The 19,899-nt window shown below is 39.8% G+C and overlaps 1 protein-coding gene and 1 pseudogene across 1 annotated transcript; both read left to right on the top strand.

The window, feature by feature from the left end:
• Positions 1-8,708: 8,708 nt before the first annotated feature.
• On the top strand, positions 8,709-10,279 carry LOC115691285 (transcription factor MYC3-like; annotated as a pseudogene).
• Positions 10,280-15,338: 5,059 nt separating this feature from the next.
• LOC115691289 (uncharacterized) lies at positions 15,339-19,006 on the top strand. Its single transcript, XM_056317891.1, has 4 exons — positions 15,339-15,673; positions 16,201-16,377; positions 16,469-16,554; positions 18,753-19,006. Exons 1-4 carry the CDS (start codon positions 15,467-15,469, stop codon positions 18,856-18,858), a joined length of 576 nt encoding a protein of 191 aa, XP_056173866.1. The 5' UTR covers positions 15,339-15,466; the 3' UTR covers positions 18,859-19,006.
• The last annotated feature ends 893 nt before the right edge of the window (positions 19,007-19,899 follow it).

Genomic DNA, 19,899 nt, shown 5'->3' with positions numbered 1-19,899 from the left:
ATTTTCAAGACTCCAAATCTTTAGATAATAATTGCAAGAATCCAATTCACGAGATGAGCTTGGATTACGAAAACTCCTTTTTTTTTCTTACAGCCTCCCTTAAACTGAGCTCATCTTGACCATGCCAATCATTCTCTTGAGTTTAAGGAAGGAGTCCGCCTTCACGGCTTAGTAAACATGTCAGCCACTTGGTCTTCCGACTTGCAAAACTATAACACAATCTCCTCGGACTTCACTAGATCACGAATGAAATGATACTTTATATCAATGTGCTTACATCTTCCATGAAAGACCTGATTCTTTGCAAGCGCAATTGCTGACTTATTATCGCAATTAATCACCGTCGGATGCTCCTGCTTATGACGTAATTCAGCAAACATCAAACGTAGCCAAACTGCTTGAGTAGCACAATAAGCCGGTGCTATGTATTCTGCTTCCGCACTGGACAAAGCAACCACCTGTTGCTTCTTCGAGGACCAAGAAAAAATTCCATTTCCTAAAGAGAAAACATAACCGGAAGTACTCTTCCTTTCTCCAATATCACCTCCCCAATCACTGTCTGTATATCCCATAAGCAGAAAATCATTAGAAACAGTGTAGAATATACCATCATCCGCAGTACCTTTAATGTATCGTAGAATTCTTTTTACCGCCTGCAAGTGTGATTGTCTAGGAGTTTCCATAAATCTGCTTACCATCCCAACACGATAAACAAGATCTGGCCAAGTAGAAGTCAAATATTGTAGACTCCCGACTAGCCTCTTGAAATATGTGGGATCGACTTCGGAGCCACTTCCATCTTTTGTCAACTTCAATCTTTCCTCCATTGGAGTGCTAATTGGTTTACAAGTAGCCATCTTGAAACGCTCAAGAATATCCTTGGCATACTTTTGTTGACAAATAAAAATACCATCCTCCGATTGTGTAACTTCAAGGCCGAGAAAATAATACATGAGACCCATGTCCGCCATCTCAAACTCACAAGTCATGGCCTCCTTGAAGTCAGAAATCATCTCTTGACAATTTCCGGTAAAGATGAGATCATCAACATATAGGCAAACAATGAGCATCTCTCCATTCAAGCCAATCTTCACATATAAAGCATGCTCATAAGGACATCGGTTAAAACCATGATTCATGAAATAAGAATCAATTCTAGTATACCATGCTCGCGGTGCTTGCTTGAGACCGTAAAGAGCTTTCTTCAATTTGTAGACGAAACCCTCTTATCCTTTCTTGACATACCCCTCGGGTTGATCCACATACACCTCCTCAAGTACGCCATTGAGAAATGCGGACTTGACATCCATTTGGTGTATTTTCCAACGTCTTTGAGCAGCCAAAGTAAAGATCATGCGAATAGTATCCATTCTTGCAACCGGAGCAAATACCTCAAAATAGTCAATCTCAGGTTTTTGTTTGTAACCCTTGACTACAAGACGAGCTTTCAACCGATCAACATCACCATTAGGCTTGTACTTGGTCTTATAGACCCATTTCATGCCGATGGACTTCTTGCCTTCTGGAAGAGAAGTGAGCTCCCACGTATCATTTTTCTCAATCGCATATATCTCATCATCCACGAACCCAACCATCATCTTGGGAAGCCTCCTTAAAGTTTGTCGGATCACAATCTGCAAAGAGAGCAAAATTAATAATTTCTTCATCAGAGGGATCATCATCATTGGACAAAACCCTCAAACGAGCTGGTAAAACTCGTTCTCGCCGTGGACGTGAGGACGTTTCAGCAGAATCCGATTGAGTTTCTGCTACCGGATCAGGTTGCACCGATGCCGCTACTAGTTCAGATTGACTATCTGAATCGGGTTGAACCGACTTCTCCTCATCCATGACAAAGTGAAACTGCTTCTTTTCCTCCGCGCTCCAAGTCCACTCACCTTCCTCATCAAAGGTGACATCTCGACTGATAACGAGTTTCTTTGTTACTGGATTATACAACCGATAACCCTTGGTCTCATTACTGTAACCAAGGAAGATGCACTTCTCACTCTTCTCATCAAGCTTCTTGCGAAGCTCATTTGGCACATGGGCATGAGCAATACACCCGAACACATGAAGATGCTGAACTGAAGGGATTCGACCACTCCACACCTCCGCCGGAGTCTTGAACTCAAGACCTTTAGTAGGACACCGATTCAACAAGTAAACAGCACAAGCAACTGCCTCCGCCCATAAATGCTTAGGTAATTGTTTGGAAGGAAGCATGGTACGAACCATATCAACAATAGTGCAGTTTTTTCTCTCCGCTACTCCGTCCTGTTGAGGAGTATACCGTGCTGTCAATTGATGCTTGATGCCGCACTGTTTGAAGAAGCCATCACCAACCAAATATTCTGTGCAACGATCAGTTCGGAGAATCCGAATTTTGGTGCCCACTTTGTTTTTCTACATAGGCTTTGAACTCCTTGAAAGCATCAATGGCGTCGGACTTGTGCTTCAAGAAATAAACCCATGTTTTCCGGCTAAAGTCGTCAATGAAGGTAATAAAATACTTGTACCCTCGATTTGACGATTCACCGAGCGGTCCGCAAAGGTCGGAGTGCACTAACTCCAACGGCTTTGAAGCTCTCCATGATTGTCCCGAAGGGAAGCTATCTTTGCACTTTTTTCTAATAACACATGGTTCACATATCTTCTTCGGAGAAGAAATTTCGGGTAGTCCATGCACCATCTTCTTTCGAGACAACAGCTTCAAGCTGTCAAAATTTACATGCCCGAACCGCTTGTGCCAAAGCCATGAAGAATCTTGCACCGAGGCACTAAAACACGAGGTAGCATAATTAATATACAAAGGAAAAAGTCGATTTCGAGCCATTTTTACCTTCGCAATCAACCCTCCTTTGCCATCATGAATCGTGCAAAGCTCATCCTTAATGGTCATGTGATAGCCTCGCTCGGACAATTGTCCCATGCTTAGGAGATTTTCTCGAAGACCGGGAACATAATGAACGTCGGAAATGCTTTGAACCAACCCATCCTTCGCCTTGATTTTAATTGTTCCCTTTCCCATGATAGGAACTTTGGCATTATTCCCGAACCTCACCTCCGAACGAAAGGTGTCATCAAGTTTTGAGAATAATTCCTTCTCGCCGCACATGTGATTGCTACATCCGGTGTCTAAGTACCAAATGTTCTTCTGGTTTTCCACCGCAGCATCACACGTGAATAAAAGAGCATTGTCATGCTCATCGTCGCTATCAACAAATCTTGCTACCTTGGCATGAAACTTTTGACCACCAATCTTCTTGCTTCGACAATCAGATTGGTAATGCCCATACTTTTTACAATTAAAACATTGAATATGAGACTTATCTTTTCGTTGTCCAGAATGCTTCTCTTGCCACCTTTTATCTTTCCTTTGATTAGAAAGTTTCTTCTTTTCATCGGGCAACACCAACTGGCTTTGTAGAGCTTCCTCTACCGTCTTGGATTTCTCCTTGAGTCGCTGCTCGTGCATTTGTAGAGAGCCCATCAACTCATCAACGGTCAAAATAGAGAGATCCCGAGACTCTTCAATGGAAGTCACAATATATTCGAACTGCAAAGTTAGCGTCCGAAGAATCTTCTCAACAATCTGTTGGTCACCAATAGTCTCACCATTGGCCTTCATTTGATTGACAAGAGCCAATGTCCGTGAGAAGTAGTCGGAAATGGACTCCGACTTTTCCATTTGAAGGAGCTCAAATTGTCGACGAAGAGTCTGAAGCCGAACCTTATGGACCTTCTCAACGCCTTTGTATATTTTGATGAGAGAGTCCCAAGCTTCTTTTGCCGTCTTCGAATTCGCCACTTTTTCAAAGATTGACGAATCTATCGCTTGAAAGATGTAAAAGAGAGCCTTACGATCTTTCTTGCGATTTTCTTTTATTGTCCTCTGCTCCTCCGTTGTCAAATCTGTCGGCGTTTCTGGCTCCACGAATCCTTCTTCCACAATCTCGGTCAACTCCTGAAACCCGAATAGCACCTCCATCTGGATCTTCCAATGCTCAAAATTCTTCCCATCGAACCTTGGGAGTTGAGGTTGGATCGTCCCGGCACCATTCACAGAGGCCATATGACACAAGATTTTCGAAGCCGAATTCACAAAACTTAGCCAAAACTGGCTCTGATACCAAATGTTGGAATAATAAAATTTGGAATTGATATTCTAATATGTCTTGAAGGATTACATAATATTTATAGACCCTTTAGATAACTAGAACAATTAAAAACTATCTTGAAAACAAGCAACAATAAGTAAACATTAATTTCCTCGATAACAATTTCCAAGACTCCAAATCTCTAGATAATAATTGCAAGAATCCAATTCACGAGATGAGCTTGGATTACGAAAAGTCTTTTTTTATTTCCAACAGGGCACAAGGCATGTAGATATCGGTACATTAAATAAGGATGCATCCACGGAGCCCGTTGTTCCTATAAATCAAACGGATAAGCTGCGAAAGCCCCTCTGGGAGTCTCGGCTCCTCTTCTATGGCAAGGAGGAAGAGTCGAATGAAGTACGACATGCATTGGCATCAACCAGGAGCAACCATGTTTCTCTTGGTGCATGCGAACGGCTCCGTCTATTCGTGTCATGACCTCAAGGTTATTTTGCTTGGAAAGGGGAAGATGTGATTTGGCCAACGAATATGTTGCATCCTCTAGGGTTTCGATGATGTGCTAATCCCAATACATGATTTAGAGAAAACTCTTCCAAATGTGCAAGTCCATGGACCCAAAACAATGAAAGCCAAGATCATGTGTGACTTACTTGTAAGGCCCACATGGTTAACGTTTACGATGGATTTGAGGTATGTGAATTACGGTCAAGGTGAGATTTAATAATATGCTCCTAGAATTGTCCATTTCCTGGCAAAATAGGAGCTCCCACGTACTGGGATTTGAGAGTAAAAAATTGGTCTTCTTGATTCTTTCGCATCCTCGCTAACCAATCGACACGCCAGTTGGCTTCTCTATGAGTGCAACACAAAAAAATCTCATCGTCTTTAAACCATGTAAACCAAGCATATCTGGACCTTTGATCATAAAAACCTGCTAGTGAGATCCCACATAGTTCCATGATCTTAATTCACATAGTCCAAAGACTATGCAAACAACTTTTCAAACACACTTCAATAAGCCATGAAAACCCTAGAGGAGCATGTGCTTTGCATCGAATAGTCAAGATTTCATCTCATTTCTTTACGTAATTGATTGAGCCATTTGTTCTGCACCACGCCTCCCGTTGTCATACCGCGCCTTCCTTTAATGGAAATCGACCCGACAATGGCCACCGTACACCGATAAAAGTGTGCAATAGCAACTAAAGTTCATTCAAACACACTTCAATAAGCCATGAAAACCCTAGAGGAGCATGTGCTTTGCATCAAATAGTCAAGATTTCATTTCATTTCTTTACATAATTGATTGAGCCATTTGTTGCTCGTCACGCCTCAACGTCATCATACCTCGCCTTCCTCTAATGGAACCGACCCGACAATGGCCGCCATACACCGATTAAAGTGTGCAATAGCAACTAAAGTTCATTCACACAAATAAAAATGACCCTCGAGTACAAGGTCCCCAATGCACCCATTAGCTACAACTCCAAAAAAATCCTTGCTTCCACAAAAGTTCAATCGCGTAAGTGAAAATGACCTTTGATTACAAGGTTCCCAAGGCACCCATTAGCTACAACTCCAAAAAAATCCTTGCTTCCACAAAAGTTCAATCGCGCAAGTGAAAATGACCTTGATTACTAGGTTCCCAAGGCACCCATTAGCTACAACCCAAAAATAATCCTTGCTTTCATGTGGTGTTCCGTGACATTCCTCGTCACAATCGATCAAGTCTAAATCGAACCCACGTGATTGCAAGGGGTCCATTCCTGGTGGACCGCAGATTGTGGGGTTAACCGCACTTTCCACGAATAACAAGTCCTCTCAGGCCCCTTCCCTAAACAAGGAAGACAAAATACAGTAGTCAGGAGCATTTTACATGTGCGTCGCAGGTCGTCAATTACGGACAAGAGCATCTTCTGACCGAATTCGTGTCCAGATGCGCTGATCATAGAGGATGAACCTTCGCAATTTTGAATGTCCACTTTTTTAACTTCAATCTCCAACTTTTACGAAAAAAAGAGTTACTTGAAGAACCCATGCATTCATTTGAAATGCATTATGACAGCACAACATTATAGATGAACGAAATCATATCAAGATCTTTGCGAAGTGACCAATGAATCACTTACCTTCTAAATTTGGATTAAAAATGATTGCGAAATATTTCACAAATCTCTCATCTTTGTTTTTACAACAATTTAAACAATACAAATTAAAGGATCGAAATGTTTACGCATTATCTCATTTCTTCACTAATTCTCTGCACACACGCAACACGTTTGCTCTTTTTCTAACAACATTTACCAAAATTAGTGACGAAGAGGATTAGCCTCCATCTCTTGAATTTGCTGCACGTTGATTCCACAACCTAATAACTGTAATTAATTTTCAGGTTGATTCTATCATTTTCTGTGGAAGAAAGCAAAATCCGAAATTATTACAAGAGATGAATGAAATTCCTGAAGGGTTTTTAGCACAACATAGTTCGTATTCCCCCCAAAAGAAAACAAAAACTTGTCCTGAAGTTCTGGGTACAGTGATTGAAACGTGGTTTTAGGAGCATCAGTTCATCGCCCGCAAACTGTCAAAATAGATTTTTTTAAGAACATTGTCAACTTCACATTAAAACATGACTCCACAAAGTTAATTGTCCGACAAAGCAAATGGAATTGCATGGATTACCTGACAAAACCTACCATTAAGATTCCAAAAGCATTGATCTTTTGAATTTATCAAGTAAAACTTAAATTTTGAAATATTGATAAATTAAAAAAAATTAATATGATAAAGCTTTAGCAAATGAAACAAAATTATTAATGAAAGAAAAGAAAAGAAAAGAAAAGATTTTTTTAGAGATCGAGGAGCCATATGGGTATTTGAACCTATGAGTGAGGGCCTTCAAATCGCATGAGAATAAGTTTTAATCGATTGGGCGGACCACATCGATGGTTCAAACAGCACAAATGAACTCTTCGCAACTGGACAGGAAAAATAAGATCCGGAAGGAAACAAAATGTGAGAAAGGACAAGAACTTGCGTTGGCTTGTGTCCCACTAGAACTATTATTGGTCCAAAAGAGTAAAAACCCACGACAAGCGTCACTCTCAGTCACACCTCCGACACATGGACTTTCACTTCTCGGTCTGGTCTATTCTAGTGACGAAGAGGATGAGCCTCCGTCTCTTGAATTTGCCGCACGTTGATTCCACAACCTAATAACTGTAATTAATTTTCAGGTTGATTCTATCATTTTCTGTGGAAGAAAGCAAAATCCGAAATTATTTCAAGAGATGAATGAAATTCCTGAAGGGTTTTTAGCACAACATAGTTCGTATCCCCCCCAAAAAAAAAAAACAAAAACTTGTCCTGAAGTTCTTGGTACAATGATTGAAACGTGGTTTCAGGAGCATCAGTTCATCGTCCACAAACTGTCAAAACAGATTTTTTTAAGAACATTGTCAACGTCACATTAGAACATGACTCCACAAAGTTAATTGTCCGACAAAGCAAATGGAATTGCAGGATTACCTGACAAAACCTACCATTAAAATTCCAAAAGCATTGATCTTTTGAATTTATCAAGTAAAACTTAAATTTTGAAATATTGATAAATTAAAAAAAATTAATATGATGAAGGTTTAGAAATGAAACAAAATTATTAATGAAAGAAAAGAAATAGATCTCCAATGCTCCGTCGTCGTTGTCAGCACTGCTTTGCCCTTTCGCACGACCTAATCTCGCTTACTGAAACATCTGTCTCTAGCTTTGGAACTTCAATAGTATCATTGAAACCAAACCCCACAACCGCAGACGTGGAGGTGGTCGACCTTGCGTGACCACAGACCTTGGGTCACGCGATTACAGGGGACCTGCAACCTCCATGGTTGTGGGTCCTTTCTCTCCGTGGCTTTGCAATCGAACGGAAAAAAGGCGCTAAGTCCACCACCACGATCATGGAGGCTGCTGGCCTCGAGTGACCATAGATCTGGGGTCCAGCGAGGCAAGCGGCCCCAAATATGTTGGTCAGGACCTCCATGGTGGCGAGTCCTAAGACACAAATAGATAGAGAGGCATAAGATGAGTAATTGAAATAATTTAAAATTAATTTTCTTATTTTCCGCCATTTGTATTGCTAAAAAAAATGAGTAACCGAGAATGTTTTCATTATTGATAAAAAACTATATCTAACGTGTTTGTTGATAATGAAGACACTTTCCAGTAATGCATTTTCCCGAGGAATACAAATAATGGAATATTTTTTTATCATTGATTTTCCATGAAATAGTTGGAGCCTACTAGTATACAGAGTGGGTGGGTACACTATATTGTAGCAGACTCTTGTCAAATCTTGAGTTTGAGCCACCTAATTAAATATTAACTTCTAATCTCTTATCTCACTTAGTGTATCGATTTTATGGATCCATCTTAATATACCTCGTATTAATTAAAACTTTATAGGATTATGCAAAGTATATTAAGAATGCCTTTAGAAGTCATGTACTAAGTAATAGGTTAGACCGTAAATGTGTGTTGAATATGACCCAGTCATTTAAAAGCTCAGTTACAACCATCCACATCGCTTAATATATCAATTATGCAGGCCAGTCTTAGTACACCTAGATTTGCGCTAACTTCTTATAAAAGGGAGACATCCTGGCTCAAGCTTAACAACTTGCTACTAGTACTCATGGAAGAACTCGCATCTTGTGCTTCCTCCTCCTCAGTTGTCCTTTTTCATCATAGAGCCTCATTCACTCTCCAGCAACTCCTCCACTTGATCCTCCAGACCCGAACTGAGGAGTGAGTTTACTCCATCTTTTGGCGGCCCTCAAGAGATGAATATGGCTGTCTCGTCCTCACCTGGGGCGATGGCCATTTCCGAGGAACTACAAGAGACCCGTTTGCATCCAAACCCACCACCAAAAGTGTGCTCGATGAAGCTCAATGTTTGGATGATAAGTTCGCTCACGGCAGCGACGTCAGTGACCCTGAATGGTACTACATATTCTCGGTCACGAGGTCGTATTCATCCGAAGACGGCCTTCTAGGGAGAGCATTTCGCTCAAGAGGTCATATCTGGTTGAGTGGTGAAGCCCGCCATGAGCTGGAGATGTATGAGTGTGATGAGAGGGTCAAAGAAGCAAGAATGTATGGAATCAAGAGCATAGCGTGCATATCAATCCCTAATGGCTCTGGGGTTCTTGAATTGGGCTCCTCAGAGATCATCAAAGAAGATTGGAACTTAGTTCATTTGGCCAAGTGCCTCTTCCCTTCTCATTTCTCGAACCCTCCAGTCGATCCTCGGGGAGAGAACCAATCCAACGATGCCAAAGAAGAACCGGTACTTGTCGGTGCCGGCAAGCGTCCATTTGCGAAACCGGTCGACATGGCATATCATAACATATCTAAGAAGAGTGGTAGGAAGAAAATATTCAACGACAACGATAAAGAATCATCATTGTCGCCGTCGCTGTCAGGTCCGTTGAGCCACGTGGAGGCAGAGCGGCAGCGGAGGGAGAAGATGAACGAGCGGTTCTATGCGCTCCGTTCCGTCGTCCCCAACGTGTTGAGGATGGACAAGGCGTCCCTCCTTGCTGATGCCGTCGACTACATCAAGGAACTCCGGTCCTGGATCGACGCATTGGAGTACGAGCTCGTCAAGTCCGAGCCGTCGTCTCCGAAGCGCCTCAAGAGTAACATGGATGTCGCTGACGTGAGTGAGACAGCGTCGCTTTTGAGCAAGGACAGCTCGACAATGGACTCGATGACGTTGGCTGTCCCGGGGCTGAGCAAGATGGCGGTGGAGATGATGTTGGTGGGGCAGGAGGGGGTGGTCCGGGTCTGGAGCCCGAATCTGGAGCATCCAGGCGCGAGGTTGATGGACGTGCTTAAGGAATTGGGGTTGGTGGTCCAACACGCGAGCATGTCGTGCGTGAAGGGGACGATGCTTCAAGAGGTGGTAATTAGGACTCCAGTCGGCTACTTGGGGAGCGACGAGTCCATGAGAGATGCCATTCGGGGAAAACTAGGCAAGGTGTGAACTTTCGTTTCTTTTCGTGTCAAAAGGCAAGTACTTATTGTAACCTTCCCGGAGATAACGTACGAAGGGAAAATTAATGGATTATTAAGTATGGTGTTTAGCACGGTCTTCTAAATCCTAGCAATCATAACTTATTACCCGATTCAACATGCAATTTAACTTACCTTTTAGAGCTGCCACTAATCAGTTATGGATGTGAATCAGAGATTCAATGGATTGGGGACTTGGTTACGTTAGATTAATCCAACACTCTTTTGGTATATTTTCTCTTTATTTCATAAAAATGTTTTGCATATAGTTTTTATCTATTTTTATCCCATGACATTATCATGTAAGGGATGATCACGCGGGTGCACAATCAAGAAAGTAACACCTAATAATTGAAGCAATAAATAGATTGTGGGAAATATAAAGAACTTGGATGCGCAAGTAAAGCAGAGCATATCACCATCCATCATCACAAAATTTCTGCAAAGTATGACTTAAGAAAATATGCAAACAGAATACATGGATGTTATGCATCATTGTGCATGAGTTAATGACTAACTAACACGAAACCTCTACTAAAATTTTTGTACTTTTCTCATTTAATTAACCTGCAAGCTAGACTTAAGAAAATGCACAAGTGAATCCTAAAATTCTATATGATGGGAATTGACTGACACGTACTAATTAAATTACTAAATGATATGCATGACTGATGTGATTATATGACATGCACGATGAGATCCAAATTATGTGTTATGGAATTAATTCTAAGTATTATCCATGCATGTGCGTCACTAATTAAAATTAATCCTATATGACCTACCAAATGCCATGCGATGTGAATTTTGCAATCTATACGAGACTCTCTAATTCAAATTTTTTGTTCTTTTTCTTTGTTAATTGACAAAAGACAAGTGACCCTAAAGATCTTTTTGTTAAAGAATATCTATTAATTCCTAATCGTTCATGAATGGATAACCTAAGTTACTACATGATTAATGAAAATACAATCTAAGTTCTGAATGCAAGATGGCATATTTTAAATGTATGGCGTATTAAATATGCAGATCTAAGTCAATTAGCCTATATGAATGACCTATGGGAAATCATGAACTTATTCTATAATTAAAACTACATGAAATACTATTTTTTGGTTTTTTATTTTATTATTTGTGAACAGAAAATTTAAATCCTAGGACACTAATGTGACCTAATGAGTTTAACACTAAATTATCATACGACTAATGACCTAATGATGCAATAACTAATTCATTTCTATTTTCTTGTCATGCTATACAAGTTATATGCAAAGTGAATAATGCATGCAATGCAATTAATGGCTAAAGGTATATACATGATGTGATTACTAAAAGTCGACCCTAGGAATATATGATTTATTACATGACGACTTGTTTTACATGATATGAGGCTAATTAACCCTAAGTCTACATGCAGTATATCAAACCTAAATGACATTTTTAACTTGATTTTTATTTTATTTTAATGAAAACTATGCATTATCCTAAATCTATGTGCATTAACATTCATTGCCCTAAATATGAGAGCCCTACAATATGAATTATGGATGTGACATAATATTCCAAACCTTTTGAATTTGTGTCAATTGAGTTTATCCGGCCAATTTTGATTGGAAATCGCTGACGTAGACGCCGACTGTCCTACGTGATTGATGTGGACATTTTAAAGAGTATTTTGATTTTTTATATTATTTTTTATGCTTTTTTCTTTTCTTCTTTTTACTCTTTTTTTTTGGGGGGGGGGGGGGGGGGGGGCAAGCGCCAACAAGGGGAGAGGTGATGCGTGGCGGCCCTTGCCCAATCTGGGGGGGCCAGGTGAGGGCATTGCAACCCTCGCCAGCCCCGGGCGAGGGTGCAATTCCCAGAGGCGAGGGAGTTGCTGCCCTCGCCCTATGCTAGGTGACACTCAACTGCGGCCGGTGAGGGTTGGCTGCCAACTCTTATCGGACCTTAGGCATAAAAAGAAAGAGAAGAAAAGAAAAAAGAACAAAAACTATAAAAAATAATAATAAAACATTCAAACTATCATGAAAACATTATTAAAAAATATTTACGTCAGCTTCGGTCACATCACGTAAACAATCCACGTTAGCAGTTTCTGGCCAAAATTAATCGGATAGACTCTATTGGCACAAATGCAAAATCTTTATAATTAAATTGATCCAATTGAAATGTTTAGGACTAAATTAGTAAGAGAAATGCTTATGTGACTGTTCTGAATCAACTGTGAGAATAACAACTTGTTTTGGGCCACAAAAAAATAAATAACAAATAATTAGAAATTATTGTGGTGTCCACTTCTTCAAAAATTTGTGGCTCACTATATGATGTTATTTTAACAGTATCCCAAAGATTATTATGCTAGCAAAGCCCATACGTTTATGAGTTTTTTGGTACTTTTCCGAGCTTTAGCCAATTCTGTGAAATTTTCTGAGAACTTCTCTATTGCGTCCCCACTTCATGCTCGTGATTCCTTTGTATTTTGAAACTCTCCTCCCTTTTTTTAAGATGTCATTCTCCTCTTTATATATGCGTTGATCTTGAGTGTAAAAGGCAAGAGAATATCTTGGAGCGGTCGTGAACGTAGACAACGCTTTGATGGTCTCGCTGATTTGCCTCTCCTCTATTAGTGCGTAAATAATGCATGAGGAACAACCGCTCCACTAAATCTCTTTTGTCCGCTTCCCCTGTTGTTCATATTTTCCTTTTATTCCTCCCCACGCCGACCGATCTTTGCCTTTTTCGTTCCTCTTGAGATATGGATCCAATATCTTCCAAAGAGCGTATCGCTCTCTGCTTGTCTCTCTCTCTTTGCCGATCCTCTGGCTTTTTCCCATATGGAGAACGTCCCCTCAATCACGGCCATTTTTTTCTCATTAATTTCCGATTGCCCCAATCACGCGCCCGCTTTTCTTGCCAAGAATCGTATGTATTCACCCCATATTTTCCTTTTTGCTTCGTCCCATAATATTGCCGAAAACCAAATTTCCCATCTTATACTTTGCCGAGATTCTTTATGAAAAAGTGCCAAAAAATTTTTAAACCTATCGCATTGGATCAATTTAGTACTAAACTTTTCAATTGGACTGATTTAGTACTAAGTCTTTTCACATTTGTACAAATTCAGTCCATCTAACCAATTCAGACAGGAAAATCGGTGACATGGATGCCGACTGTCTTACGTGACATGACCAATGCTGAGTTGATATTTTTAATAATATTTTTATAATTTTTAATAATATTTTCCTTTCCCTTTTCTTTTTGTTGGTTATGATGGCCAATCGCCGGCCACTTGCCACAGGTCATGGCTAGTGAGGGCTGGCCTCGCTTGGGCAACGGTTGGCCTTGCCAGGCCGCGCTTGGGCGAGGGCTTGCTTTGGCAAGGCCCCCCTTGCTAGATAAGGCAAGGCCGACCCTCAGCTAGGCTAGGGCGGTCTTGCCACACTGCGTAGGGTCTCGCCCTTGCCTAGGTGAGGCCATCCCTTGCCAGCCATGACTTGTGGTTAGTGGTTGGCGATTGGCCATCGGCACTAGCAAAAAGAAAAGGAAAAGAAAAGGGAAAGGAAAAAATCATAAAATTATTAAAAATTTCGAAGAATTTATTAAAAATGTTTACATTAGCACTGGTTGTGCCTCATAGGACAGTTGGCATCCATGTCACTGATTTTTTATCTAAATTGGCCGGATGGACTGAATTGGTACATGTGTAAAAAAGTTTAGGACTAAATTGGTCCAATTGAAAAGTTTATAACTGAATTGGTATTGATACAATAGGTTTAGAACTGTTTTTTTTTTATACTTTTCCCAACTCTTTACTGTGGGTGCTTTACTTTTCCAACTCAGACATCGTTGGCAGGGCACACGTGAAATTCAGCCATGCAATCCATCACCAAGCCAATAAAATTTATTCAATGCAGACATGCTTTAAAATGTCTAAATGCAAGGCAATATTAATATTTTTGTTTAGGGGTCATAGTTGATCCCTAAATTTTTCGTGCCATAAATGACTAGGTGGAAAAGTCGAAATTTCATTGTCAACAATACCAACTTTTAGAATTGTGGTAATGAATTTTGTTTCTCTCATCTTTTGATAGAGTAAAACTCTGTATCTATGTTTTTTTATGTGAACCAAAGAAAACAAAAGATAAATAAAATAGATGTCCTCAAACTTATATTTATATTGTCAGTCAGTTTGAAAACTTTTTCTTGATTCAACAAATTGTTTACACAGCTATACGTAACGCAAAAGGTTATTACAAGATGTAGTTTTGCCAAATGAAACGTTTTTCTAGTCGGTTAAATTAGGCATCATGCAAAGCACAATCCATCCATAAGAGTTTCAGTTAAGAAAATGATTGCCAAGGTTGTTTCTGTAAAAGAATTATACCGCTTTGAGTTTTGCCCTTGTTTTGTTGAATTGAGTGTAGATTGAGGGGACGATTGTCAAGGACAAACGCGAGACTCGTTTCAAATTCAGCTATGAAAAGCATAGTCTACCCTATGCATGATTTCTGCATGAATTATTTTGTGTGGGTATCATTACTCTTAGTGATATCACTTTGTTTTTTTTCCTTATACTTACTGGAAGAATCAGATATTTCACGCGCGTGCGCGCGCACTCTCTCTCACACACATTCACACAAATGTAATTTCCCCTCATTGACAATCCACAAGATTGGTACAGTCGGTTGATATGGTTGAGGGATTTCCAGCTTAAAAACTGAAGGTTATTCGTTCGGAATTCTACTACGCATGCAAATTGCTTTATATCATGGCCATCTTCAAAGGCCAAAGGCCTAAATATAACTGGTTCGTGGGACTTCTAGGTTGTTTCATGTATTTCCAGATAATCGGGTCCCCATACTCGCACTCCTGGATTACCAAAAAAGAAAAGAAAAAAAAGGCATGCAATTGTAGGAGTGGTTTAACAGACTCACCAATAGTTCCTTTTGCAATTAGGATGCACAGTTAACACTTAACAGGACCACATCTAAAGAATAACCCCACTAAAAGTAAGATAAAACATCGACAAAATATCTAGGTTTGCGATTCAAATAAACATGATTTGGACAATAAAATTAAGAAACATAAAAGAAGCTAAAAAACGTCAAATTATTCCATGGCGACGCGGACATGAACCATATGGAGAGAACGGTGAGAACCGCCGGACGCGACCGGACCGCGACGAGCCCGGCGATCCGTCGTCGATCGACGCGTCCTCGGTGGAGTGCGGGCCGAGCTCGAGGGTTTCGAGGGGGGCAGCCGAGGAGATTGGGATGGCGGAGAGGCTGACGGACGTCTTCGTCGGGGGAGGCGACGGAGATCTGTTGATGCAGCGGAACGATTGGGAGGATAGGGTTCTGCAGGCGCTCGATATGCAAGTGGTTGGGGCCTGCCGCGCGGATGAGAGATTGAAGCCGTTGTTGAAGTCGAGTGGGTCGAGCAGCGCGGCTAAGGATCGGTTGTTGGCTCACCTCAGTCAGGTACTTATTGTTTCGATCCGGATTAAGTGTCTGTCTGGCTCGTAGCGTTAGGACTAAAGACTCCGTTTCATTCACATTTGATATCTCGAGTCCAAAGGGACAAAAGCAGAGTGGGCTGTTTCATGTCTCAGAATGAGATCATGATGACTGTCTTCCCCATTTTCCAACAGCATATCGAGCCCCATCTTGTTCATGCACATGTAAGTGAATCTGGGATTATAAGGCCGAAATGTTTAATTTTAAGTGAATTTTTCCTAATTTGCTCTATCATTTAGATAATTTATCTTGGAGAAATATGAACTGTTAGATGCTCCTTTGTTCTAATTGTCTTCTTTGAGGGTTAACTTTGGTCCTGCATTGCAGCTCAAAATTCGGAATGACTTTGACCCGGCCGGTACTTTCTCCTGAGAGTTCACTGTTTCTTTTGAAGAGCAACAAACAAGTAATAGCACTACAATGGCTCTGTTGCTCCTATCTTGAATATTTATTTGTTATGTACAATGAAATAAAATGCCCTTCTATACTAGGTGGCTTATCAAGATATTCTAAAAATTCTGGACCGTGCAAAGATCTGCAGTTCTGCTCAAAATTTCATTGATATATACTTGCGGCTTCTTGGAATTCCTGCCAATGGACAGTTGCAAGAGAGTGACTGCATAAGAGTTAGGATATGTGAGGGCAGATTCGCCGTACTGATACGGGAGGTTTGTGATGAAGTTGCAATTATCATCTTTCTACTTCCTATAGCTAACGGAAATACTAGCTTCTCATTCTCTTCTAAACAATATATGTCAGCCTATAAGGGAAGGCAATTTCATTATTCAACCCAAAGTAGATTTTGATATCAGCGTCAGTACAGTTGCTGGTCTCTTGAACCTTGGGTGAGTTATATAATAGCTGGTCTAATTTACTAACTCCTTTATTTACTGCAGAATTTTATATCAATTGAAATTTAAGTTTTGTAAGATCTTGTAATGTATCCTTATTCTCGTGATCTAATGCTAGTGAGCTTGACATGGTTGTGTTCTCTCAAAGTAGATAGCGGGGACTCTGTCTGAGTAATGCTTATTTAAAAGTTTTCTTATATAATAACTTTAGGATCTCTTACTATCAATAGTTCTGGGTACATAGGAAGGTGTTCATTTTTTTGAGTTTCTACTGGATATTGATGCCTTTAGAGTGATAATTGAACAAAAGAATGATCCCTTTAAAGTTTTCATGCCATATACTGACCTTAGATTAGTGTGTAGAAGCCATCCTTAGTTTTGACTGTTGTGGATTTTCTTGAATTTTTATAACTGTCTGCTCAGGAGCATTTTCTTATATGCGGGAGTGACAGCAGAATTGATGGTTCTTGTTTTCTGGTTATGTGCGAGAATATGCCAAATGCTGAATACGGTGGTGTCTGCTGTATATTCTCATGCGAGAGAAACCTAGTCTGTAGAAGTTTCTTGATAGTGATTTCTGATTCTTGAGGAAGAACTGTAGTTTTGTCTCTCGTTGGGTGGAACAGTTTGGAATGCCTAAACGAGGAAAAGCTTTGAGGATAGAAAATGATGCTGATTTTAGATAGATTTGTTAAGTATCCAACATTGTTTGTTTTTGGGTCTTGACTAGGCCTTATGTACACGTTATCTCCTTCCACCTAATAGTTTAAGCTTTTGGGTTTAATATCTTAACAAAACATTAATATTTTATTTCACCTGTGGTCCTTGTCTGTCTAACCGCTTTCATCGTTCCACTTCCCGTTTGCACCTGAAAGGGTATATTTAATGTCCTATATCACTTGTCTACCAGGCTTGTTAAGGCCTTATATATATTTTCCCTAGGCCGTATAGCTTAAGGGCATGTCTACAAGGTATATTTAGGCCTTGTCTCTCTACACCTTATAGCTTACTGTGCACTCATTTGACCATTTTAAACCCAAAACACCTAACACTTTCATAATGACAGAAATGTTGACACATACATCAGCGTTTAGTTTTTTCATTACTTTTTGAAATTTGGATGTTATTTAAATTTTGCCGGGAAAGGAAAAACGTAGTTTTTGCCTATGCTGAAATGGAAGTGAACAAGCTCTAAGTTTTTGGGTTGGATATTCTGACAAAACTTTTCTAGAAATGGACCTGTGAATGTGGTGAAAGCTTTAGTATTTCCTTAGCTAATAAGACTTTCCGCGCTAACAGAAGTATAATTACCAATAGTTCGAGGGCAGTGTCAGGAAAACTTCTCTCATTCTTTGATCACTTACTGAGATGATTGTCTAAGGCAGTTCAAACCTTGCATTGGACCCTCCAAGCTAAGAATTTCAGAGTTATTCATAGGAGTCACAACTCATGTCTTCTTCTGCAAGGAATAGAAAGGTGGAATGAAGATACCTGCATCTTCTAGCCAGGATACGACTCGATGGAACATAACCTGTCGGGCATACATAAGCCTGTTTATTGATCTTTGATCAGGGGAGAAAGCTTTTCTCTTTTCTGACATTAAGACTTCCAGTAGCTTGATACAGTTTTATAAGAAATTAGATTCAACTTCCATAGTTCCAACAGAAAATGGTTCTTCGACTTCTTACCACTTGCTTCAAGAAGTTTACATTAAAGTGTTTGGACAAAGAGAGATGTTGTGATCTGTATCTCACAGCAATTTAAGAGGTGCCTTTCCCTCTTCTCCTTCTCCTATTCTTTATGTGGAAACAACTTTTGTGTCTGTGTCCTTGTTCATTATCTTTGAGTATTGAAGCTGTGGCGAGAGTGAGGAAAAAGCCTCTCTGGAGAGATAGAAGAAGATTGATCCCATTTGATTGCCCTCCCCAAACCTCACAAATAGGAGCCTCAGTTGCTGCAAAACTTTTTGGAATTACTAAACAACTATTCTTTCTTTTACATGTCCCACACGTGTGCATTCCTCATTTAAATTTTTACCTTTATCTGCTACTTTGAAGAGCTCTTCATACATGCACAACTGTTATGGATGCACTCTAGCTTCCCTGTGTTTTGGGTTCGGTCCACTTGTAGCTGGTGGCTTTGGTTTGGCAATCTGTTAATAAGACTCTCTCTTTCTCCCTTGTCTTCTCCAGGTATCAAGCTGTGGCATATATCGAAGCTTCGGCCTTCATATATCAAGATGGGAAGGTTATAATAGATGACAACCTTTTATTTTCCTTTCCTTGCTGGGTACAATAGTTGACAGCTTATTAGTAGGCAAAACTTCTTGCATCTTTTATATGTGCTCAATTTGATATGTTCACTAAGTGGCATTCGATCTATGTGTAACTGGGGCCCTTTCATTTTGCTGACTTTTGGAGCTTGCTTATTTAGTCCTGTTTTCTCAGTACGTGCAAATTCTATGAAGTTAATCTCGCGAACAATTTGATATGTACACTAAGTGGCATTCTCCAGGTATCTTAGTTGCAGCTTTTTTTTTGCCACTTGAATTTTGCGACGAATACAGTTCGTGGCAAATTAGCCACGAATTTTTTTTATAAAAAAAATAGAATATTTTTTTTTGTTTTTTAGGGGCAAATTAGCGACGAATTTTGCGACGAATACAGTTCGTGGCAAATTAGCCACGAATTTTGCCACGAATTTTTTTTATAAAAAAATAGAATATTTTTTTTTGTTTTTTCGAGGCAAATTAGCGACGAATACAATTCCTTTCCAAATTAGCCACGAATTTTGCCACGAATTTTTTTAAAAAAAAATTAGAATATTTTTATTTGTTTTTTCGGGGCAAATTAGCGACGAATTTTGTGATGAATACAGTTCGTGGCTAATTTGCCACGAATATTTTTTATAGAAAATAATTTTTTTTTGTTTTTTAGGGGCAAATTAGCGACGAATTTTGCGACGAATACAATACGTGGCAAATTAGCCACGAATTTTGCCACGAATTTTTTTTATAAAAAAAATAGAATATTTTTTTTTGTTTTTTCGGGGCAAATTAGCGACGAATTTTGCGAGGAAAAAAATTCGTGGCAAATTAGCCACGAATTTTGCCACAAATTTTTTTTTAATAAAAAATATAATATATTTTTTTGTTTTTTAGGGGTAAATTAGCGACGAATTTTTCGACGAATACAGTTCGTGGCAAATTAGCCACGAATTTTGCCATGAATAATTAGCGATGAATTTTGCCACGAATAATTAGCGACGAATTTTGCCACGAATTTTTTTTCGTCGCAATTTAGCGACGAAAATTGAAATTTTTCGTCGCTAAATTTTGCC

The sequence above is a fragment of the Syzygium oleosum genome, unplaced genomic scaffold, assembly GCF_021117445.2.
Source record: "Syzygium oleosum isolate NSW1041296 unplaced genomic scaffold, Sole_v2.1 Sole_v2.14, whole genome shotgun sequence".
In the NCBI taxonomy this organism is placed as follows: domain Eukaryota; kingdom Viridiplantae; phylum Streptophyta; class Magnoliopsida; order Myrtales; family Myrtaceae; genus Syzygium; species Syzygium oleosum.
Note: the sequence above shows the minus strand (reverse complement) of the source record. Positions and strands in the feature narration are given on the sequence as shown.

Coding starts and splice junctions, on each gene's coding strand:
- LOC115691289 (XM_056317891.1), top strand. CDS start 15,467: ATGGCGGAGAGGCTGACGGACGTCTTCGTCGGGGGAGGCGACGGAGAT. Junction 15,674..16,200: donor TGTTGGCTCACCTCAGTCAG/GTACTTATTGTT, acceptor CTTCTATACTAG/GTGGCTTATCAAGATATTCT. Junction 16,378..16,468: donor TCGCCGTACTGATACGGGAG/GTTTGTGATGAA, acceptor AATATATGTCAG/CCTATAAGGGAAGGCAATTT.